The following is a 26,079-nucleotide window of genomic DNA, read 5'->3' on the forward strand; positions in this document are numbered from 1 at the left end:
CTATCTTACAACTGTGACTGAGAAACTGACTAAATACTGTGTGTATGCAGACTGTATGTTGAAAATCATGTTCCTATTAACTGTTATTCTGTGGATTAGATAAATTAAAGCAAAACTGGGCGATATTTATGACAAAAACATTGACATATGCAGTGGCTACAAACCCATACCAGACATCTGTTGCTGTTACTGTGCATACAAAAAACTAAATATTGTCTTTGACACATGAATTCTGCTTGTCAGATGGTTGCTTTACACCAAAAATTAGTTGATCCTTTCTATCATTTTCTTTCCTCGGTTTCTTGTTTCTTTTTCACTCTGGCACAGACAGATAGGCCGTCATGGCTGCCAAAAAATGTTACTAGTGAGTGCGTGTTTGCAGGAAATGTGTGAGTTTACATGACATCCAACAGATTTCAGGAGTGTGATGTTTTAGTGCAGCTCAAACCATGAAAGCACCTGAGGACAAGCCTCCAAACAGCCTCCACTGACTGGTATGTTACAGGATACAGTAATATTACATTGTGCACATTTTTCCAGGAGCCGTAACCACAAGTCTCTCAGGTCGTTAAGCAGTTATTGATCAAAATACACTCTGGATTAAAAACGAGTGTCTGGATGGTTTATGGTGAGTCACTGTTGGGAGTATATGAAGTTTTCTCATCCTTAGCTGCACTGCTTTTGTAGCAAGACTTCTTACCTGTGGCTCATTAAGTTCTTGTTTGAGTGTATTATCACACACTCATTACCTTCTCCACTGGAGTTGTCAAAGAGCACTTTACGCACATCCACGCACACACACTCGCACACACACCCACACACACACACTCATTATCCTTGGCTCTGCCTGTGTGAGTGTGCACACATAAATGCCTAATCAGGACTCTTGAAAGCATTTCATATGTTCCCTGCTCAGTCATCATTTTTGTATCATTAATCACTGATCAAAATGAGGTGTCTGAGTTTCCACATAGTCCTTAAGCAGGTCTTGTTAATCACTAATAATTACAGCCATGTTTTTCATCCTCATTATCACTTTGAGAACATATTTTATCTCCTATTAAACATTCCAGCATGTAATAATCTTCTTCAAGTCCATATCTTTTTTATTAACATCACATGATAGCAATCAAGGAGTTATTACCACCGTTAAAGACTCTCAGAGAAGGTCAGGTTTGTTTTTGTACGGCAAGTTGTATTAACTGTCTCTTGTTTTGTAATTCTATCATCCTCCAGATGAGCAGTGTTAAAGCTTCTCCCCAGATACTTGCAGCATGAACAGATGTCAGGTTTGATTTAATCAGTCCCATGCAAAAGTCATGTTGTTGTTTATCTCCTTCTGATAAGCTCATTTAATATTTAACATGTTTAAAAAGGTCGTCAAGCTGAATATCAAGAGTGAGATGGATAATATGTGATCAGTCTTGACAAGATTATACTCAAATGTCTATGTACTGTGTATTAAAAAATCTTTATACAGCAGTGGATTCAGTTTCAGCACATCTACACTGATTGGCTGTGAGTTTGCTGTCACCTCTAGTTGCACAAAATAAATCCTCAATTCACAAAGTTCTATACATTATTTTTGCCCGCTGCTGATGCCCAGCTCTGCTGTTTCAACTCTCTCCTGTGCCCTTCTGCCACGTCCTTTCGTCCCTGTGATCTAAAGCGCCAGGTCAGAGGCGCTGTTAATCGCCTCCATACCTTATTCCCTGTTGTTACACTGGCATCTATCGGTCTTTGAGGGTGTGTTCAGTCCCGGTGCGGTGTTCAGCCATGTTCAGTGGGGGGGCTGCATATCCCGGTAGAGCCTGCTGTGACTTCCCCATGATCCAAGGTCACTGTCCTTTAAGTTCTTTTTTTCTGTCCTTGTGCAGCTATAACACCCACACTTTGCCACTGGGGATCCATAAAGGACTATCTCATTATCTTGTCTTGTCAAAACCTGCAGTATAAGCACATCCCAAAAATATACATAAGTGTTCATCACCTACTTATACAGCTCTGTCGTTTATTGTGTTACAGTACTCTGGAGAAACTTTGCCGTGTTCTCTGCAGTATCTTGGTCCTCTGGCAAAAGCTCTGGTAATTTATGCACCTTTCCTAGAGGGATAGAGAGAGGGGGCTTCAACCCTTATCAGCGATTGTCACAACTCTCTAGCTCCAGACCTCTGATTGCTCATTGAACTCGCACTATTTTGCTGTTCCACATCGCAACTTTTTCTTTTAGACATGAAATAATTAAATGAGACTTTTCAGATATTCTTATTTGGGCTCGACTTTGCCACTATCTCCTTTTAAACTTCCCTTCCCTCTTACTCTGACGCCAGCTTTCTTCGTTTATTCGTAGATAAGAATTCAATAAAAGTACGGGAAGGGACGTGACATAATTATCATTAATTCTGGCGGGTGGCACTAATGGGAAGGATAGGGCAGTCACTTATCATGCTGGGACAGCCTCCGTATTGTTCATTATTTAGTGTTTGCCGAGCTGATGACAGACTACGTGTGTGTTGCCATGAGTGTTCGTGTGTATGTGCGTGCATGTGTGTGTGTACATAAGCATGCACTGCGTAAGATGGGACAAGGGTACGGCAGGGAAAAAGGACCCCACCTTATCTCATCCTCCACCCCCCCGCCTCACATCTATGCCTCTCCAAATTGGATTTTATATTACAGAAGCAGTCAGGTATGAACAACTCATTTTCCTCTCCCTCTAGTTGCTTTTTCATTCCTCTTTCTTACTTTCTTGCTTCGGTCTTTCTTAGTATTTCTTTCTGTCTGTCTCAGTATTACTTTCTACATTTCTTTTCTCCTCCGTTTTTTCTTTTTGTCTTCCTTCTCTCCTTCCGTCTGCCTCTTTCTAATCCTGCTACTGTGAGCATTGTTCTCTCCTCCTTCAAGCGTTAAGGTTTCTGGTAGATTCTGTCCATGGCTGGGTGAACGGTACAGTGGACGTTTGGTTTGGTCACCTCCCTGTATGATTCAATCCTGCTGGATGTGCAGTGACACACATTGCTATGCTCTGAAGTATTAAAGATACCATGCAAAGCAGCACGCACTTTCGACCCCTTCAACTTGCTCATGGTGCTGAATCTTAATTCGATTTAGGTGTGTGTGTGCATGCGTGCGTGCGTATGTGTGTGTTAGATTGTTAACAATGTCAGAGTGAGCTTGTGTGTATGCAGACAGACCACTGATGCTTATTGGCCGTGAAGGTGGCTGCAGAAAGGGTCTTATCACCCATCTGGTCGCGGCACTGGACTTCCAATCCGCTCTGACAATATTTACCCAACAACAACCCACACACACACACACACACACTCAGACAGATGCCTGAAGAGCAATGTCAGGTAACAGACTTGACAGTTGCTGTGTGTGTATGTATATATTTTCGACATCTTTAATAATATTTGCTGGTGTTTCTGGCAGCCTTGTTGGATCTTTGTTTACAGAACTTGGACCAGCGAAGGGCCATCTTCATTGACAGTCTTTTCTTTTGTATACTTTCTGCCGCCTACCAATACTTATGTGCAAATGTGTGTTCATGTCGGAGGCCTGACCATCATTAGCTGCTTAGAAACGGGCCTCTAGTCTGTGCTGCAGGGTTTCAACAATAACTACATACTCTCCCCGTGGGAATAAGTTCCCCCTCTCTTCAGTGGTTGCTCTGCCACCTGTGAAGGGCTTATGGGATACACTTTTCTAACCTTGACTACGATGAATGTAGGTCTTTAACCTTAAGCAATGATTTTTTTTCTCTTTTTTTTACTTAACTCCATTTAACAAGGCAGGTTGACTAAGAACACATTCTTATTCACTGCACCAGCCTCGAGGACTGGTTGCAGTGGGAGATGATGCTGTTGTTTTATCAGCAGTCGAAATGTTGTCTTTTCAGTTCTTCTTCAGTTCTGTGTCTGGCATAATGTGTAGCATAATTTGACTCTCCGTCATTACAAGACACCATTAAGCAATCTGGGGTCTTCATATATCGATATCTTTCAATCTCATTTTTGATTTTAATCTCTCTCTTCCCCCCTCGCTTGCTCTCCTTCTCTCTGGACAGAAGTTCAGATCCCCATGTGCAGATGTTCATCCTCTACCAGAGGCAGCAAAATAATTAATAACTCCTCTCCCCTCTTACTCAGTCAGTCATTTATGAATCATTCATCACTCCACCCCTGCAGGATACTGCCCTTTGCTTATCTTTCTCCATTTTCTCTTCATTCCTCTATTTCTGTCGAGGGGTAGGGCAGGTTGTACTTTCTAAACAAAACAGATCATGATTTGTATCAAATATTTAGAGTCTGTGTTTTGTCAGTGTCACAGAAAAATGCTGTGTCATATCGTTTTTGTTGTTCTTTATTGTGTTGTTTATTTCCTCAATGGCACACAGGTCAGAGAGTTTACGTTTGGGTTTGCATTAATATGAACTGCCCATGTATGTGTGCATCTGTATGCTGTATGTGTGTGTGAATGTGAATTCCATCACTGATCTTCTCCCTTAATGTCTGCCACCCTCATCTTCTGCAGATGGCGAACAACAGACGTTTCTCTTAGATGGGATTCGAAAATAATTGGATAAGCGCAGCTAATATGTGTGCGCATGCACACACACGCACACACACACACACACACACACACACACACACACAGGCACATGCGTACATATGAGTGCATAAATAGATACGCGACAAGCACATACATATCCTGACATTTAATCAGCACCACAGAGAGAAAAAAAGAGAGCAAGAATGTTGTCAGTCAGGACCAATGAGTCGTCTCCTTTCGCCCGTCTGTCCCTGACTCTAATGGTGCCCCCCATGCTGCGACGTCTCCATCGCATCATCAAAGCAGCGCGGGTTGGGGGTGGCTGCAGGACTCTGTGTGTGTCTGCGTTTCTGTGTATGTCTGTGCGCACGTGTTTTTTGGGCTCGTGTGTGTGTCTCACGAAACACCCCCTGGAGAGACCTCCAGCAGTGTGTGCCACAGCGAGCCCTTTTTTTTCCCTTTATGCTGCCAAAGTGAGTGAGTGTAATGCACATGAGAGGAAACAGAAGCCTTCGAGTCACTTTCACACACACACACGCGCGCTCACACACACACGAGCGTGCCTGTGTGCACATATACACATACTTGGAGGGGAAACACTCCCACAGGCAGACCAAGTGAAATGCTCTCGCTCTCTCTTACACACAACAGAACCACAAACTTAGAGAAGGAAAGAGGCGGACTGAGAACAAAATGGTCCATATCAGAAGGTATACATGCACCTTTTGTCAGGGGCTTAAAGTAAATATTCAATGAAACCCAAAGTGACAGTTTTATATCTGTATAAACAGTCAGCGCACTGCTAGCTGCACAAACACTTGTTGATGTTGTTGAGTTCCTTTCTATAATAACGTCTCAGATCATTAAATGCTGCTTTCAGATTACTCCGCTGTTTTGTTGTGGCTTCTAGTTTGAGTACCAGTATTACGTTTCAGTGTTGCATCCTGTATCTATTAATAATCTGATTAGGTGAACAGGGAGAATGAACAGCATCCGCTAAATACAATCAAATGAAGTTGATTAATGTCATTATGCTCGGCTCCCTTGAGAAATCAATGTGGATTTTTTCTGTTAAGACCAATCATGTTTGTTGTTCCTGTGGCTCATTTAGCTGGATTAATATATCGATACCCCAACCTAAAGATCTAATCCTCTGCACTCTGTTTTCTTCTAATGGAAGAGGCAGTTACTCATGTAAATATATGGATTTATACACTATTTATTGACTTTTTCTTCAAAGAAACCCAAAACTAACACTCAAACTCTGCAGTCTGCGCAGTGGTAGAGTACTCTTTAGAGGTAAGACAGTCTTGGCTTTGCTCTCTCACAGTTTGACAAAAAATAAACACTTATTATAAGTTTAATGTTAGCCAACCTGCCTCCTAATTATCCCAGAACTCACAGTTGTGGTTCCAGCTGTGCTAACAATGAATCTGATTTTTAATAAAAGAAAGGGAGACTCATATTTTTTGGTTTGCTTCCAACTTCGTTGAGTGGGAAGTGACAAACTTATAGGTTTTTATTTATAATTTAGAACTGATACAAAAACATGGATTTTTATAAGAAATAAAACAGGACATGCTGCAACACTGTTTTGCGCACCACAAAACTCAATTGGGCCTGAAGAGATAATGACTGGATTTTAATTTGTGGATGAATTTTTCCTTTAAGCCAGAAGTCCTTTCCACTGCAAGACTTGAAACACAATGTCTGTTACAGTTTTAACTGCCTGCAAGTGCTGCAAATGACTGCAGTGTCCTCCCACACACATTATTGAGAGGTTTACTCAGGAAGACTGATGATTAACCAGATAAGTTCTTACATACAGTACATACATTCAGCACTTCTGCACATTACATGCGCACATTCTGATAAGAAATACAATCTTTAACCTTCTTCTCTTCATGTCAGACACAACGGGCAATAAGAGCAGCTGTCACACAGATGTCACATCACACCTGCAAGCAAATTTGCTTTGTAGATTGGATGGCCGTGGCACGTACCTGACTGCTGTTTGCTTAGGCCAATGGGCTCTCATCTTATCCGGGGTTAATTTAAAGTAACTGTAATAGTAGGGAGCATACAGACTCAATGTGCAAACATGGACGCATAAAAGCACTCACCATGTAAAACAGCATGAATGTACTTCCAACTGTGTAGAACTACGTGTACAATAAGGTGTTGAACATAGGTAGTGTCTTTAATGTGAGTGTTATATGATAAGTTTGTCCACTTTTGGAATAAAGATTTAAGTTTTCAGTCTACTTTAAAACCACCTTGAGGTGCAGTTTGGCGAAGAGAAAGAACAGCTAATAAATTACAGGTGTGTTAGCTGATTGCATCAGTTAAGCTGATGATGTTCCAGTCATTCACCGCTGGTAAAATCAACAACACTTTAAACTCTCTATATCATGTCAAAAAATGAGGTTCCTAGAGGCTTTAAGACCACTGTTCGAGTAAGATTTATATCTGCATCTGGAGGTGAACGTCTTTAAGCTTGAATTCATTCAGTTGGATACAAAGGGAGTTAACTTACAAGTTGACTTGTTCCAGGTTATAGGACTGCACACATGCTACTCCAGCAGATTTATGGATTTAAGCTACACCTCAAAGTAAGAAAGAGAGTAAGAAATTTAAATGTCTTCCATTAAGTGTAAATCTGCTTTTAATGTGAATCCAACAACTTTAGAGTGAAATGGCTGTGTCATGCTCTGCTTTGGGGAATATCAGTCAAAAGTATTAGTCATGGAGAGGGAAGACAAATGAGCAGGTTATTTCGGCCTTCGTTCAGACTTGCTGCCAGTCTGTCCCTCGCTCTGTGTGTGTGTGTGTGTGCGCGCGCGTGCGCGCCTTCGTGCATGCATGTGTGACCTTCGGAAGGGCAGGAAGAGTAACTGGGGAGCTGGCTTTGACTGCGGCACATCGATCGTGGACCCCTGCATTCTCCTTCTCAACAGTCACTCTTCGTACACACACACACACACGCACACAAACACTCGCCTCATTGACCAAATAGACTTACATATGAGTGACGGGGCCAATTTCTCTCCCTTTCCTCCCCTTGCTAATTTATGGCCATTGATCTACACCAGGCTGAATTTATATACACTCATCATGCTCTTGTGCTCCCTGGCTCTCTCTCTTTTCACACACGCGCGCTCACAAGTCTTTTGTGTGGTTTACAATGCAGCGCACTGACACATGCCCCTGCTGTCTCAGCACAAGTGGCGAGAAGAAAGTACAAGATCGTGCTGAAGGACTCGGGAAGTGTACGTCACACTCATGAAATGACAACACATGCATATTATTACCATGGAGCACAGCCCAGTTTGTGAGCATACACAGATCACAGTAACAATGATGGGCTGATACAATTGTAGGGGTCAGAGGTCCAAGTCAAACATAGAGCAGCGCTTCTTGAGCTGGGGGGACTTTTCAGACTCTTCAACGGAATCCAGACATTTAGTCTTCATCCTAGTTCTGCTGGTTTCAGAATGGTTCTTCTACTCACTTCTGCGATCACTGTACAGTACAGTTTTGTTTGTTAATGATTTTCCTTCCTTGTTTTCTGTCCTTCTAGGTGCATCCCACTGCTCAGCAGACAGCCAGGTCATCGGCGAGAGTGAACGGAGCAGGGAGCAGATCCTCCAGACCCTAAGCGACCTGTCCAGGGGTTTCCAGGACATTGCAGACCGCTGTCTCCTGGTATTGCACCTGGAGGTCAGGTATGCAGAACAGAAAACCCCACTGACACTAAACAGAACTGAAAATACACACGTCTTAGTCATGCTCCTGTTCCACTTTGAGGTGACAGTTAGCCTCATATTCCTCTGGCAGAACCATTTTGAAAGCTTGAACGTCAATGGTAAAGAATAACTTTGGTATTTATCGAGCTGGACAATGTTGTTTTGGATTACAAACAAATCAACCATCTCTTTCTATTCAAACTTGCACACAGGTGGCATCTTGATATTTGATATTTACATCACAAGCTTAAAGGATGTCTAACTTCTATGGGCTAAAAGTACCAGCGGCATCACACTTCTACCCCAAGTTAAAGAATTTTTTTCCACGTCTTGAGTATGTGTTTGAAATGTCAATATCCAAGTTAATTTACCACACCATATACTTTCTTCTCCCACAACCACTTATAGTCCTCCATCATCTCCCCTGCCCCCATCCCTCCATGTACCACTATTTCCCTGTAGACTATTGTGTAGCTTATGCAATATTGTTTATGATTTCAGTAGAAAACCCTCCCTGAGGCTGATGTCTAGCTATATGCTACACTCCATTGACTCTCCCCATCTAGCGAATTTCCCCTGATAATGGTACCAGCTAAATGAAGCCATGAGGAAGAGGGGAGGGGAGTGGAGGAGGAGAGTGATGAGTATGGAGGTTAAACTAATGGTTGGGGGTTAAAGAAGGGAGATACAGTAGCTAAATGCGAGAATGATTGAGTAGAGGGATAAAGAAGTGTGATGGAGGCATTGAAAATGGTGTAGTTGTTGGCTTCGCCTTAGGGTGAAGAGACATCCACTCATATCGTTTTATATCGTCTTTCTGCTCAGGGCACTGTGATTATAGAATTATGAGAGTATTGACTTCTTAAGTCTAGACTGAAATGAGCCGTCTGTGGACCTAAATGACCTCAGACCCAGGTGTAGATGTCTTTAAATGGACACAGAGAAGTACCATTTTGTTAAAGGATAAGCTCCTATGTATAGAAGTCTGGGCAGCTGTAAATCCCCTTTGATGATCATGAGTCTGGCTCAGAAAGCATTATTCTTTTCACCAAGACTGTTCCATCGAGTTACGTCCTACTGTGCTGTGACTGGCTTGAGCAAGGGTCTTTACCAACAATCCACCAGAGCTGCTTACTGTTGTTTGTGCCACATCTTCATTAAAAAGAAATCTAGATAAAATGGATTCTGCAACATCCTATGTTCATCATTTTAGGCATTAAGATATGAAAATGAGCTTCTCTGGTATACATCGTCAAAATGAAATGAAATGCTTTCATAGACAAAATAAAGGACTGTCAGTATGAATGTGACTCACAGAAATCCTCAGGCTGTTGTATTTCAATACTTTTAAGTCTTATTGTACCTTTTAATAGTTTTACCGCTATATTCACCATTGTGCTCTCCAGTTTGACCTTAACTAATCAGATTTCCTGGCTTGAATACTGTCTATGTATTGATAGCTGAATAGGTGGATAAATTATAAGTACTCTAAACATAGAAGGGCTTGAGAAGTGAAAGCACTTAGTGCCCACTTCTTATTCTGTTCTACTGTAAAGACAGAGAGTTATCCACCTCATACTTATCTCCTTTCTTTTTCTTTCCGTCTCTTTCCCTGTAATGTTTTGAACCTCCCCACAGGTCATTGTCAGAATATCACCAGTGAACTTCAGGTTTAATGAAATAAATGTTCTTCAACATCTAATTTTCCTGTTTCTCTTTTCCTTCCCTCAACTTTACCATCATCACATGTCTCAATCCCAGGGTGCATTGTTTCCATTACCTGATCCCCCTCACTAAGCAAGGCAATTATGCCATTGTGGCTAATGTGGAGAGCATGGACTATGACCCGCTGGTGGTGAAACTAAACAAGGACGTCTCAGCCATCGAGGAGGCCATGGGGGCAGCCCTGCAGCAGCACAAATTCCAGTACATCTTTGAAGGTCAGCACGGAGCCTCTCTTCATCTATGGCCCTTCTCTCTGTTAATTCTGCTCTGCATTGATTAGATGACCATTATCATCATTCATAAAAAAAAAAAAAAATCACTGCCACACTGTATATAATTACATGTTGACTTTGTGCAATATCATGTTTATATGTATATATACAAGTCTATTCTGTTTCTTACCTTTATAAATATATTGTTTGTTTTTACTATCATTATTGTCTTTTTTGTAATATTCTGTCCTTCAGCTGCTGTAGCAAACAAAATTCCCAGTTTGTGGGACAGTAAAGGAATACTGATTCTGATTCTGATCTTCCCTCTCACTAGGGCTTGGCCATCTGATTTCCTGTATTCTGATCAACGGGGCTCAGTACTTTAAAAGGATCAGTGAGTCTGGTATTAAGAAGATGTGCAGGAACATCTTTGTCCTACAACAGAACCTCACCAACATCACCATGTCTAGGGAGGCTGATCTCGACTTTGCCAGGTAAGAATCTTGTCACATGTGTACATATAGTAGGTATGTTTTTGAAGTTCACCTGGAGCTGTTTTTCTGAGTTCAACTAGAAACCATTTACTTGTATATTCACCAGTTTAGGTTTGTTAAGGCTCTTAAGCTTGGACTAACTAGCTGCAGGGCATCTGCGGGTCCTTAAAAAGCCTTTAAATGCCTTGAATTCAATTTTAAGATATAGACATATTATTTAACTTCGTTCATCCATCCTTTAATTTATTTTCGTCAAAGTGAGTGAAGCTCTCCTTTTCCAAAACCTCACTTACCTGATGGCAAGATGTAGATTAAAGGAGACATATTACACTCATTGTCATGTTCATCAATTTTTTTTATGTTACTACTAGAATAGGTTCACATGCATTAGTGCTCAGAAAACACATCAGTTTTCGCACACTGCCCAGTGCTGCAGCTCTGTATTCCCCCTCTGTCTGAAATGCTTTGTTTTAGTTCCTGTCTCTTTAAAGCTCCGCATCCCAAATACCCAGTCTGCTCTGATTTTTTTTTCTTAAAATCTGTCTTAAATTTGGTTAAAAAGTATCTTGAAACATCTTTAAAAACGCATTACATTTAAATGTCTGGTATCTGTAGAGCCCCGTCTCTAAAATCCTCAGGCCATTTTCTTCATAATAATAATCTCCTATTAAAATTAAAACATATTCATGTGTTGGAACCAAAGGAGGATCATCTGTGTAATATTTCTAAATCCTGCATCAAATAAAAATTTGAATAACACTTACTGGCTGATGATAAGTTTTTCAGTTTAATCAGTTGATGTATTGGTCCAGGCGTGCACAGTGTCTTCAAGTTCAGACAGCAACTATGTTGATGCAAGAGGCAGACAGATGGTCAAACAGATTGTCAACCACACTGTGTGCCTGTGTGTGTGTGTGTGCGCGCGCAGTTGTTGGTGTTTATTTCTTATTCATACGTTTAGATTTTGTGAGTCTACCTGCTGGTGCCCAGTGCTGTCCAGCCCTGACAGGCATGGGGGAAATCAGCGCACAGATATCTTTGTGAAAAAGAGGGAGGGAACAGGAGAACAGAAAGGGAGAAGAAGCATGATTCATAGTATTCATGTGATGTTTTTTTTTTTTTCTCTTTCAGAGGCTTGTGTCCTTGACAGGAGAGAATGTGTGAGAGCAGGGGTGATGGAGAAGGAAGGGAAGGCTTAGGGGGAGGAAAATTGGAAAGAAAAAAAAAACTTAGTGAAAGGAAGTTATAGAAATGATGTCTTACACGGGAAAAGGTATTGAATTGACTTAGAGAAGAGGGCATGGATAGAAGATGGAGTACAGTAAAGTGAGAGATGAAAGCGAGAAGGGTACAGGCAGAGAGAAAGGGAACAAAATGAGGCGGAAAGTTGCTTTTCAAATAGTACCATGTTGTTTTCAGCTGTCGATGTGTATCAGTCTTTCCTTTCTTAAAAGCAAAAGGAAGACTTGAATTGTGGTAATATTTTGTGAAAGTGCCAATAGTCATCCCCACGATATTGTTTTAGTATCAAGATATTGGGTAGAGATTATTGAGATATTCGTGTTTGTTCCCCAGCCCTAGCATTTTTGAAGTGCTTTTGGAGACAAATATATAATTTATCATTTGATATTGTTCCAAAATCACAAGCTTTTTGACATGCTCCTTACATTGTCGGACATTTTGATGTAAAGACCTGCTGAAAAGCCAACATTCAGGTTCTCTTGGCAACATGTCAACTATCTGTTAACACACTTCTGTTAACCTTTTCACTTTTAATATTTGTTGTCATAAAATGTGTTTTCCCATTTCTGCCATGTTGGGTTAATTAGCTTCTTTTCACAGCTCTTAGATCTTAGATCTTTTTCGAGGGTGTTATTTGTTTGACAGTGGTCTATGTGCTGTGTTTGGACATGTGTAATACAGTACGCCAGTGTTGCAAGCCAAGTTTTCCCTTCAGGACAAAAACCCCCCAAAAAAACAAGTAAACTGAAATGACCTGAACTGTACTGAATGTAGAGGACCATTGATTAGTATGTTATTTCTACCCTCTGTCAACTTTGATTATGGAGAAATGCCAGTGATGGCTCTTGTGTCTTTTCTCTCTTTCTGCCGCTCTCACTGATTACGAGGCGTGGGCGGTGTGGAGGTGTTGATTGGGAATTGCAGAGCACATTGTTTACAAATTCATGGCTTTTCGGATTGGCCGGCCTCCGGCTCCGAGACACACCAACTCTTGCGAGCACACACATGCAAGCAACCTCATGCGCACATGTAATATGTAGCCCTCGCTCTCATCCATGCGCACGAACTCAGCTAAGCCAATCAGCATTTTGAAATCACCATATTTATGTTTAGGACATGAATATTCATAAGGTGTGCTATGCAGCTCACACCTGTAAGCTGAGATGACCATATTAGAAAATATGCTGATACAAATCCAGTTAAATTCTACATTTTAGGGTTACCAAAAAGCCACAAATTATACGCCTAGGCTTCCTTTTCAGTAGACTCTACTATATTAACACTTGTAACATGGTTTAACCATAACATACATAGCAGACTGTACACAGCATGTGCATTGTCCTGTAAAACTTTCTAAAATCTGATGTTCAAATCTGATATAATCTTTCTGGCTGAAGTTACATGAGCTTATTAAATGGAGCATTGTAAAAAGGAAATGATCTAGAAGAAATATTATGTAAGTGATTCAGCCCCTCCGACAGATCATGTCTTTTTAATGAAGTGAAAAAGCCATTTACTGTATAAAATATGGATGTCGTTTCTGCATCTGTAACTGAAGTCTTGAAGCTGCAGTTTTTCCAATATCCAGCAGGGGGGCAACTCCACTGGTTTCAAAGGGAAGTCAGATTGTATGTGGGCAAAAAACGTGTTTCTCACTTGATTTATTCCATCAGTAAGCAGTGTCCTGATATGTTCATGGTCTCAATCAGTAGTTTCAAGTCTTCTTCAATACAGGGTGATTTTCATTTTGTAAATTATGGTCCCATTCAGAGTCAAATAGATGATAAACCTTGGCAGGCTTGAGGGCGTGGCTACTTTGTGATTGACAAGTGACAAGTGTCCTCAGGTTCTCGCTCCCAATCAGAATAACCTCATCAGCTCCACCTTCCTGTTCAAATACAGTCACTTCTGGCTCCAGTAAACCAAGATTGTGACTGCCATGATGTCAGACTCGAGGCTTCAAAATGGTCGTACACAAACCCATGGCGGACATCTTCTCTTATGTTTCCGAGAATATGTAATAGAAAAATAACCCAGATTGGCAGAGCAGATAAATCCTATACATGTCATAGATTTTGAAGGATAGACTCCACATGATTAATGTTTTTTGAGTTGCTTACACACACAAAATGTTTGCCAAACATTTTGAAACAGTTTTGTTGTTAAGATGTTGAGAAGACTAACATTGGCCAGGCAGAATTATAAGTAGAAAATAAAAACAGTCCAATGAAGAGACACTAAGAACAGAATATTCTTCATTCTTTTATTACCACCTATGGAGAAACAAGAGCAAAATGAGGAAAGGAAGTAATCGCAGCAGGAAGCTGGCTTTTGTGGAAGGCTGCAGATGCTTGCCAATGTGTGTGTGTGTGTGTGTGTGTGTGTGTGTGTGTGTGTGTGTGCTTGTGAGTGTGTTTTGGCTGTATTTTGCCTCTGAGTGCCTGTGTGGGAAAGGGAGAGGCGAGAAAGACCTGGACAAGGGCACAGTAATAACCATTGATCTGAGTTAAAACTAAGGAGAGGCCCGGTAACCAGCACTGCAGAACTCATGAAGACACACGCGCATGCACACACACACACACACACACACACACACACACACACACACACACACACACACTCTCACACACACTCTCACACTCACTCAACCCTCTCCCTCCCAGATTGTGAAGAAGGATGGGGAAACAGTGCCACCCTGTGGATGACTCCATGTTTATAGACTGTATAACACCTACAGTATGTCAATGCAGAGGGTGTGAGTACTCATTTATGTGCGTGTGAGTGTCTGCGTTGGTATGGCAAGGTCCTATGGCGGTCTCTTGTCTCTCAGTCAGAAGTTTGGCAGCGATATCAGCTCGTGGGTCAAGGTCAAACATACACACACGCGCGTACACACAGCACTCAGCACTGACACACACAGACCATCTGCTCAGAAACGGTTCAGCAGCTCGTGCCTGTTCTGCAGAACTGTGTGTCACTGCAATGTCACATCTGTGTGTACTGTGTGCATGCATGTGTGTCTCTGCATTGATTGCACCTTCAACCATGTCACTGCATTGATCTCCCCTCATTGTCCTACATGTCCACCTCCCTCTCTCTCTCATTCTCTTCATCTATTTATGCTATTTTCTGGTTTTCTTGACAGATGCAGTGATGAGATAAAGGGGCTGCTTTTATTTTGAAAAGCCCAGATGCCACATAGTTGCCAAGAAAACGCATCAACAAAACTTTGTGTTGCCTGGCAACAGTCCATTCCGGCCTATTGAGAAATTTTGGTCTGGCAGAAGATTTAATAACCTTAAATAAATACAGATCTAGCGTAATTAGTCTTCGCTGCAATTAGAATCTCAGCACGTATTGTTTGCTGCCCAGCCATGAAACCATGAAAAACTGTGTGTTTGTTTTTTTTGTGATGCAAGTCTCTGCAACTTTTGTGTTTGTCTTTTTCCTGTTATCAAGTTCTATTATGTTCTATTATGTCCTGATGCTACACGTCCTCTTGATGGACTGATAGTTTCCGCTCTGGTGACTGGCTGAAGTGCGACTTGAACCATCTCCCTTGGTTTTCCAAAACACTATTGTTATGTTTTGTGTTTTACTGCAGCACATGTGTAGACAAAGCTTCTGAAAGCACAGGTACCACACACCACGGATGCTTCGCATCCTACACAAAGTCTAAATGTAAACAAATGTTTGGATGTGTAAATATCTTCTATGTCTGGTGCTGACGCATTCCAAAGTGTGTTTTCCAGACAAACACCTACTCACGACCACAAATACACACCGTGGAGCTCTGAGCTGCCCAGTGACCCGTGTAGGCAGGTTGTGGGGGCTGTCATAACATCCCAAGCTAACTCGGAGCCCCTTAGCCTGTAGCTAGGCTAAACACCAGTCTGACAGGCTCAATGTGGAGATGCCCCAGAGTTCAGCCCATCGCACCCACCTGTCTGCTACTAGAAATTACCAACGTGTGTAGGTTTACATGTGTGAATTGTACAACAGCCCTGTGTAGTCCCGAAGTGAACCGCCCCAGCCTCGACGTGCCTCTAAGGTTCCTTCTCTGCGCATCGCAAATATACTGTCTTTGGTTTTGTGTGTGTATCTGAACCCCTGTCTGTGTGTGTGTGTGTGTGTGTGTGTGTGTGTGTGTGTGTGTGTGTGTGTGTGTGTGTGTGTGTCGAGGTGACAGGCTGGTGTGTCTACAGAGAATGTGGTAATAAGTACAGTTGACGGCCGTGTCAGGAGGTAGTGGGTGTCAACAGATAAAACTGTTTGTATTTAGGCCTGGCTTCGGTACACTGTCACTTCGCTCGGCTTCTGCCTCCCTTCCTGTCACCTTGTGTCTCTCTCTTTATCTCTCTCTTCCTCCTCTCTCAGTCCCCTTTGCTTCATTTTTCTCTCACTCTCTTTTTCGCTGCCGTCCAACCACCTGCACCGCCTCTGCTGAATTGTTATCCCCCCCCTTCCTCCTGCCCCTCCCTTCCTCTGCTCCTGTTTTCTGTTCGTGCATGCGCAAAATGCAGTATGATGACACTGGTCTTTGCTGATGAAGCCTGTCTATCTGTGCTGTCTGCACGTGTTTGTGATGACGCTGGACTTTGCTGATGAAGCCAGTGAGAGTGTGTCTATGTGTGTGTGCTGTGCGTGATGGGACTGGTCTTTGCTGATGAAGCTTTAGTCTCAGTGTCTCTGCAGACCTTTCCTCATTACCAGAGGAGAGACAATTGCACTGCCTTAGAGTTAGAGAGAGACAGAGAGAGGCCAGGGGAGAGAGAGAGACTTTTTGAGGTAGATTGAAAATTGTCGATGGATGCAAAGACTTCATCAACTAAGATTTGGGATTTGCACAATTAGTGGACTTGCTTCTTTCACTCGTCCACACCAGACAAAACTCTAGTGTCATCAAGTGCTGCAAGATTTTTTTCCCATTTTACTAACTCTAAAATCATAGCAACTTTTCATCTCCTAAAAAATAAGGTGGCATTCACATTAACTTCATTTTCATCGTCAGTTTTCAAGCATATCAAAACAGAAGAATTAACTTCTTAATCACCATAGTAGAAACCCTAGTAGATATGCAATTTTGCCGCAGCTTGCATTGGTTATGCACAACCCAACCTTCCCCAATGCTAATTTGCAGCTCATGTAAATACTGTAAATATCTTATTTAGTCTTTTTTATTCTGTGTGACTTGTTTTGTGTCTGTGTAACTAATATGATGACATATTTGTGTCTGTGCAACTAACGTGTTGACTTTTGTACTTAACATGCTGACATGTTTGTGTCTGTAAACAACTGCTCCACGTGCCCTTAATTGCCCCCCCGGGGACAAATAAAGTATTTTAAATTGGATTTAATTAAACTGACACAGGCTTTCTGTGAACACAAGTTTTCCAGGCACACAAGAGGTCAAAAATAATGACTGTCAGAGCGACAATGAGAAGATTTCTCTCTGTAAACAGAGTTGACATAAATGTGAAAGAAGTAAATTGGACTGTGCATTGAAAGCTGCGTGGCTTACCATGTAACATGGAGAGGAGAAGCCGATAAGGCTGAAAATTATGATTATTACTTCCTTGATTTATCTCAAGTCAATTTTGATTAGTTATTTGGTCCATAAAGTGTATTTAAATGGCAAAAATGTAAATTGGCGGCTCGCAAAGTTCAAGATGACGTCCTCAGATCTCTTTTTTTTTGGACTACAACCCAAAAATGTTGAAAGAAAACTGAAAATATTGACATTTAACAAGCTGGAATCAGAGATTACTTACTTTTTTTGCTCAAACTTATTAATCAAGTATGAAAAAGTTTGCAATTAATTTGATAGGTGTGAAGTGAGCATATTGATGGTGAGGAAAAGTTTGAAGTCTTGACTTTACTGCCAAATTTGCCCTAACCAGGCTTAAAAATAATTTATAGGAAAAACTGTTTCATCACTAAAATAGGAAGCCAGGGTTTTTGGAAAGTATTGACTTTGGGGACCATTTAAGAAAAATACTGTTTTTGGATGCCAAAAACATCAATTTAATGTGGGTAGGGAGCCAAAACAGAGAGAAAAAGATGCTTTTTTTTAAAAAAAACAGTGTCCTGCAACAGAGCCTTGTTGGTGGTGTCAGTATCCCCGGCATCTGTTACTGCAGCAACAGGTCTTGGTTCCAGCTGATGGAGCGGATCATCCACAGGGTCTCTCAACCTTCCTGCTCCTCCTCCTCCTTCCTCACCTCATCTCTCCCGCACTAACTAATGTGTTGTTCCAAACGCGCTGACAGAAGCAGCCTGTAATGGCCTTAATATTGTACACGCTGGAAATGAGGGGGAATGAATTGTGCTGATTCTTGTTTTTTCTTCTCTGTCTTTGTCTTTTTCCCACCCGCTGTCCCTCTTTCCCTCATTCTCTCTCTCTAGTGCCATTGACATACATATCTGTCTGGCCTATGCTGCATTCACGCGCCTACTTAATATTCTTTGTATACGAGGGGGGGGGGCTAATTAAAATTTAATAGAAAGTGCACCATGGAGGCATGTTGCTACGTGCACACACACAAAGTTCTGCTCATTTAGATTGGACCTGTGGTGGAGGCAGGTGGAAATTGCTGTGTGTGTGTGTGTGTGTGTGTGTGTGTGTGTGTGTGTGTGTGTGTGTGTGTGTGTGTGTGTGTGTGTGTGTGTGTGTGTGTGTGTGTGTTGAGAGATGGAAACTGAGGTCCATAAATAAAGACTTTAAGAAAGAGAACAAACAAAGCAACAATTTCCTTTGGTTTTCCAGGTTTCATTAACTAGCTCTATCTTTAACAAATGAAAAAGAAACGTTTGTGGGTGTGTGTGTTTGTGTTTGTGTGTAAGCGTAGGTGTGTCACTGGGGGTTCTTTCTTGATGGTGGGGCGCCAAGAGATTTTAATCTTATTAACAGCCCTTACCCTGTTTGGCAAATGGCTTTCCAACTGCTTGGGTAATGAACTGTTTGAAAGTGTTTTCAGCGCACACTAACATACATCACTCAGACACATACGAAGATCGACACACACGCGCACGGTAACACACAAACACTCTTCTCTCTCTGAAGCAGCCCCCTCCCCTTTGTACTGAGCAGAGGCCAGATTGCCAGCTGTCCTCACGACTCAGACACACACGCACGCACACAAACACACACACACACACACACACACACACACAGACTAACAACCAGCTGACAGTCTAGCACGCTGTCGAACTGTGGACTTGTTTTGATATGAGATGCTACAGAACGAAACTGCACTGTGGATTTAGTCGCCCGTCATCAGTTATAAGTGAGCATCAGTAGAAATGCCTTTAACAAATCCTGTGCGGGATTTGTCCTGAATGCACCGCTGCCAAGTGAATTATACTTGCTATTATACTGTAGTTAAGCCCTGTTTTATAGCAGTGGTGAGGTGTTTTTTTTTTTTATTTCCACTTGCAGGCTGCTGCATCAACAGATGGATTCCAAAGCTTTCAGGCTACTTTTTCTATTTTATCAGGCAAATCGTGGGTTGTTTTTATTTTATTTAACAGGAGAAAAACGTCCAAACAGAATTCGGTGCCTGTCAAAATGGTCACAGTCTTAATTTCTGTTTGTTAGCAGTGGTGTTTGTTGTTTATTTCCCACTGTGTGCATAACTAACTATTCTAGCAGATGGGTTTTCTTAATTGAAAGAGGGAGCAGAGTCTTAAAACTCGTCAGTCATTTCAGCCTACACAGATTCAACAAAAACAACCAAAACTAGGGAGAGATTTTGTTCTAGCTTTTTAGCAGCAGCCATATAGCTCCCTCTGTTTGGCAGGGCTGAGGTCACAGTTCATGCTTTGAAATTTGCTATGAAGTGCGTACATGAAGGTGTGTGCATGTCTCAGTAATTGCTTTTGACCTGTACCTGTAATAGCCAAGCTTTTCTGTGGAGCGCTGTGTTAATTTACTGCTAATGCAAAGTAAACACTTCCTACAGCTACAGGTTCACATTTAAAGCATTTAACTGGTTGAACGTGAGTTGACTTAGCACTTACCGCCATCATTCATCAAAAATCTGTCCATTGGGCATGGATTGGCAGCGGATCAATTTAAATATGTCACTAAGTAGTTTTATACAGTCCATGGAGTAATGGAACAAGAAAGCTGTTAGATAAAGAGCTATAGACAATAGGCCGCACACCTCTAACTTCTCATTGAGGTAACCAACTCCTTTTTAATCATTAACATTATAAGATTCCTTGTTCAAATTTAGAAAATTGGGTTTGAATCCACTATATTGCCTGATAGATGGCCAATTTGAGCAGCCTATCACAGCAAGGTGGATAACTTTCAAATGGATTCACTGACTTCCACAAGATTTTGATTTTCATGAGCCAAAGGACAACTGACTAATTGCTCATGCCAACTTATAACAAAAATGCTGATCTATCACTCAAAGAGATACACTCTCATTCACACCAATAGACAACATAGAGCTCAAATAATGTAATAGCTTAGGAAATAGTTGCAGAACCAAAAAGAAACAAACTAAACTGTAAACACACTTCAACTCCGCTGAAAATTATGCCCGTTCAGAGCGTTAGAATCAGTTTCAGGTAGCTAGGTGCAGTTTCTACTCTGTTTATTGCTCTGTTCAACAGTTGCTTTCCTCTCCTAAGCTGTTTCCCATTGGGACAAAGGGAGGGAAGCCTTCTGTTCAAAGTGTCCCCCCTCAACAAAAGGAATCTTCATGTTTTTCTTATTTTTTCTTATATTTGTTTTTCCCCATTAGATCAAATAACCAGGTGATTTGCCTCAAGCTTGCAGGTAATCGCTCGATCTTGGGAATTGAATGGTAATGCTTTTGAGCGAGTGTTTTGCTGTGTTTAGACAAACACAAATATGCTCAGGGAACTACAAGTGGGATCCATCTTTTTCCCACTCACTTCTCACTTGCCCCCAGTTAAGGAGCGAACCAGTGTGACCTTCATCAATATTGACGAGCTTTTTCTTGAAATGAGCTCAGAGATGGAAAAATGAAGAAGACCTTGGAGAGAAATTGAGAGCAGGATGGAGAGTAAGACAGAATGCAAATGCTTCGTTGGCCAAGGGCATTACTTGTAAGGGGAAGGCCAAAAAACAGATATTATACACCCTCATTCGTCACTCATCTCTACCGTCATCACTCTTTTCCTATTCCCTGCATCTCTCTATCACCATCCCATTCATTGTACCCCTCATCTTTTTTTTTCTTCTTTTTTTTTTAACTGTAGAATCTCTAAAATGACAGCACATAAAACACCTTGGAACAGAAGCTCCCTGAGCGCTCATTAACGCCTCGTTAGTGCCGAAAAGGATCATCTCAAGAAGGGAATGGGTCTTGGATGGGTGGAGGAGCTCAACAAATGAGATAAAAATATCTTTTCTTACCCAAGAGTCTTTTTACGGTGCCATATCAAAAATCACTAAAGATTTGAATCCATTTACTTTCATCTTCCTCTGGCACAATTGAGAGCTTAACCTTCTTCCTCGAGATGCTTTGATGGACATAATCATAAATCACACTTTTCTCTACTGTTGCTCAAAGAAAGATTTGGAATCAGATGGACCCAACACCTCTGAGGCCTTTCTTCAGCCATATCCGAGCTGCAATTATCTCTTTTTACTCAACGACTGTACTTGATAAGCAGCAAGAGCCACTGCTGTTGAGTAACTGGCATCTGCCCTTGGCTATGGTGGCCAATTTGTGCTAGGAAGGGAAGCTTCTTCTGCCCAACATTCGGAGTCTATTCAGAGTCACAAGCTCATTAAAATACATAAATTGCTTATACATGAATTGATACTCTTGTTACAAGGGGAGTCAGTAATGCCATGTCTAGACATGAGGCATAGCAGGATGTTAGCGGAATGAGTAGCTTTAGTCGTACGTCTAAACAACTACGCTGTTAAATCTCACGTCAGAGCAAAAGGAAGGTATTACCCATTCGAGCCATTCTGCTTTAAATCACTTACTTATTTAGTTATTTAATTATGTCATGGTCGACCCATTAAAACAATGCTCAAGCGTTTTGCAACACTTAGCAGTTACTCTGGTGGTGTGCTGCCCCCTACTTGTTTTGAGTATAACTTCTGCAACTTAACTAAATTGCCACAAAAAAACTGTGTAAAACTGACAAAAACGACTTGATCTTCACTGTGATGAATTACACAACTTAGACCAGGGTTTTATTACAGAGAGTTTATGAACCCCATGACCAGTGTTTCATATTTGGAAGGAATTAAAGTGAAATAAATGATTCCCTTTTGGCCGAGGGTCCCCTGGAACCCCATTAGGGACCCGTGAGAGTAGATGATATATGATATACGTATGTATGCTCACACGCACTCAAATACCCAAACAAATATTCTCCAAAGTTTTGATCTGTATTGCCCCAAAGTGGGAAAAAAAGGCCTGTCCTGCATCCCGACACTTTTTTTTTTTTTTACCTCTCCCTTTGTGCTTTTTCTATATCAGTATGTACCCTGTGATCTTTTCCAAATGGCCCGTAGTGGCATTAAGTCTTGGTTTAAGAGCTATTAATTCCACACACTTTTCCTTCCTTCCTGTCAACAGTGTTTCAAGTGTTTCATTAAAGCGGTCTCACTAGTTTGTAGCCGGTGAATGTTTTACCTCTACCTTTGGTTCTTGGTGGTGGCAAGGGTGAGGTCCGTGAAGTCCGTTTTAAGGAAATTGGGCTTGACAGCAACAGCAGTTTGTTTGGCTTTTGTGCTTTCCACTTTGTTGTTGTTGCTCCATTTGATTCTTCACTGGATAAATGCAAAACAGAGGAATACAAAGTGTTATTAACTGTTTTTTTTCCTCTCCCTCGCTTCCCCCTTTTTCTTTACTCTTTTCCTCTCTCTTCTCATTTTCCTCAACCATAACCTCCCGTCGACCTCCCTTTCACTTCCTCCCTCAAACCTCTCTATTCAGGCAGTACTACGAGATGCTGTACAACACTGCAGATGAGCTGCTGAATCTGGTGGTGGACCAGGGTGTCCGCTACACGGAGCTGGAGTACATCAACGCCCTGTCTTTGCTCCATCGCAGCCAGACAGGTGTGGGGGACCTGAGCACCCAAAACATCCGGCTGCAGCGGCTGAAGGAGATCATCTGCGAGCAGGCGGCCATCAAACAGGCCACCAAGGACAAGAAGATCACTACGGTGTAAAGATAAAACAGGACAGGGTTTGGGGGGGGGTGGGGGGTCAGTTGCCTGGAAATCACCATCATCTATCCTGCACATTTTGTGATTCCACTCCTTCAGATCCGTCTAGCAGGAGCATGTGCAGTGGATAATTGGGTCATATATGTGAGAGTAAGGACTGACAGAGGAAAAACTTGAGAATTGGGTTAGAAAACACTGCAATAAAGGCTTACTCTAGACATAGATCATAATGTGTGAAATCCGTCGATGGAGAGTGTGTCGTCTCCACTTTATCTCGCCTGGTGTGATAAAAGTCATTGTAGTCACGACAGACTTGGCACAGATTTCTTCCAAACTCTGGCCGTGTGTATATATATATATATATATATATATATATATAAGCATATGCCGCACTGACTCACTCTAATTGGGAAGCGAGGTGACAGCTAACACAACTGCAAACTTTGCAAGTCTAGTTCTCCATGTATCTATGTCATAAGGTAACCTGTATTGTCAATTTGCGCTTTTTAAAAAGACACGACAAATGCAGCACTCGCACTCTGTCTCCGACACCCCCCCTCCTCCTCCCCATGCTTGCTATGACTCCTGTGCCAGATAAAAGGCGATTGTCTTGGACACTCTCCCAAACTTAGGCCCCATCTCATCTCATTTTCCTATTAGATCTAAACTGCTGCTCTCAATTACACCTCTATCTCTCCTCTCCTGGCAGCCCCATGGGCCCACTGATTCTGTCTGCAATAACAGATGCCAGATTAGACTGTCTGAATGAGGCCACATCTCCCGCCTGCTGCCAATTTGGGTTGGTCCCGAAAGATTTCCCTTGCTGAGAATTGTATCATATCTATGGCTGTAAAAAATCTGTTTATCTGTCTTTTCCTTTAGAGTTTGTGCTGTAAACTCGTGCGGCTAGTGTGGAGAGTTGCGAGTTTATTAAGTTTTTTTTTTTTTTTTTACAAATTTGAAAAAAGAGACTGAATAATGAAGATATTTTCGCTGATTTCAGTTTCATCCATCCCTGAAACAAGGTTTATTTCTATTAAATTTCAAGTCAAGTGGAACGACTTTGCGTGTTGAGGAATATGTGTGGGAGTGCATTTCATCAGTCATACAAGATTCTGATTCTTTTAAAGTGAACTAAACATATAAACTCAAGGGGCAATCACAAATCATTCCCCTCCCTGCAACCCTCCGTGTTTTTTAGTTCATTAATTTGGGAGAGAAGTACTTAACGAGAGGAGGAGAGGGGGAGCGGGAACCTTGTCAATACAGAGGGCCCAGCGCTGGTCTCCCCGAAGCCCACAGAGCAATCCATCATAATGACACATAGGCTGGGATCGATGGGAAAACAACCGCGGAGCTGCTGAGGGGCTCGCCTACCACTCTGAAACGTACACTTGGTGTAAAATCTAAAATCTGCTCATTCAGCTGTTCACTTCAGAGCTACTTTTGTAATGTTATACATGGGGAACTTTAATACAATGTTAACCGACTGTGTCGTGAAACACAGATACTATTAAACTATTATCACACTGTGCACACATAACCGATAGAAGTCCCAAAGGCTTATATGTTGGGTACACTCTGGAATGCTTTTTGTCGATGAATGAAATATGTCACATGTAATAAAGTTTCTGTTTTTACTTAGAGCCAAACCTTAGCTCATCTGCTTTTTTTTATTTCATGTTTTTTCTTTACAGTGGACCTTTATTTTGCACATTGTTAGATTGTGTCTCAAAGATGAATGTTTTGAAGTTGACATGAAAATATGTCTGGCTTGAACGCGTTGAAACAGCCTCATTATTCCTCTGTCTGATGTTGTTGGGTGTCATCTTATAAACGCTCGATAATTACTCATAATAAAGCACACATGATTTGTCAACGCATACACTAATAGACTGAAAAAATAAATCCTTCAAATTCCCGTTTTGTTTTGTGTTTTTTTTTCTTTCTTTCTTGGATGATTGCATAACAGTCATATTTTCCATTCGGGGAAGTTCAGCAGACAAGAGATCATATACACAGCATCACCTCCTCCACACACGACAGCACAGTCCATCACTGTTTTGATGCACCAGGGATGCTACCACCTCGTGTCATATGAGCAAGACGGATCCAAAACCAACACTAGACGATGTACTTTACCTGACAGATTTGATGTGTGACATGGTTTGAAGCATGAAGTGTTCAAGTGCAGCATAGTGGGATCAGAAAAAATAAACAGACAGCACACCTCCTGAAGACTTGCGTTGTTGAACTTCATATCCATTGGAATTTGGTGTGAGGTTTGCAAAACCTGTGTTAAAACACATATTTTATGGAGTTCTTAGCAAAAGGATGGCCCAGAAGCTAGAATTTAAAATACACGATTGGAAACCTTAGTAATATCATGTTGATTAACAGGTCTTTTAAACAACATATAAATAAATCCTTCAGTTTTTTGCAAGGCAACATTTAAAAATTGTTTTTTATCTGAGTCTCACGAGCTAGGCAATAATTATTTTAATTTCTCTTCTAACTGGTTCAACCACCTAAGTAGAGGGATGTCAACAACACTCAGAGCTAAGCCAGAATTTTGATTTTTGTTTTCTTGTTAACACTTTCTATGAAGGTCATATCTGAAAATCATAATATAAACATATTCATACGGCATTGATTTATAAAACTACAAATGTTTATAATCACCCATGACCATTTGTAACAGGGTTTATGAAGTATTACAAGTGGTGGACATAATGTATTATAAGTTTCATAATGCCTTTTACCTCTTTGCCAAACTGATACCAGTGTTTGAGAGAAGAATTTGAGTCAGCGGCAGCAGGGAGGTGCCATTGTCTGTGCTTTGTAAGTGTGTTATAAAGTCTTATGAATGTACTTCATAGAAAGTTTCACCGTCTGTCTTGTCACTTTCCCCTTCTCTTTACTGAACAACCGTGGAAA

At 41.5% G+C, this 26,079-nt stretch overlaps 1 protein-coding gene across 1 annotated transcript in view; it reads left to right on the forward strand.

Moving 5' to 3' along the window:
• exoc4 (exocyst complex component 4) overlaps positions 1–25,063 on the forward strand; it is a 111,534-nt gene extending 86,471 nt beyond the window's left edge. Inside the window, exons 17-20 of the mRNA XM_037121209.1 lie at positions 8,132–8,276; positions 10,059–10,237; positions 10,569–10,728; positions 22,908–25,063. Of these exons, the coding sequence (XP_036977104.1) occupies positions 8,132–8,276; positions 10,059–10,237; positions 10,569–10,728; positions 22,908–23,145 (722 nt within the window). The 3' untranslated portion in view covers positions 23,146–25,063. The remainder of the gene's footprint in view (positions 1–8,131; positions 8,277–10,058; positions 10,238–10,568; positions 10,729–22,907) is intronic.
• The last annotated feature ends 1,016 nt before the right edge of the window (positions 25,064–26,079 follow it).

Source organism: Acanthopagrus latus, chromosome 14, assembly GCF_904848185.1.
Source record: "Acanthopagrus latus isolate v.2019 chromosome 14, fAcaLat1.1, whole genome shotgun sequence".
In the NCBI taxonomy this organism is placed as follows: Eukaryota; Metazoa; Chordata; class Actinopteri; order Spariformes; family Sparidae; genus Acanthopagrus; species Acanthopagrus latus.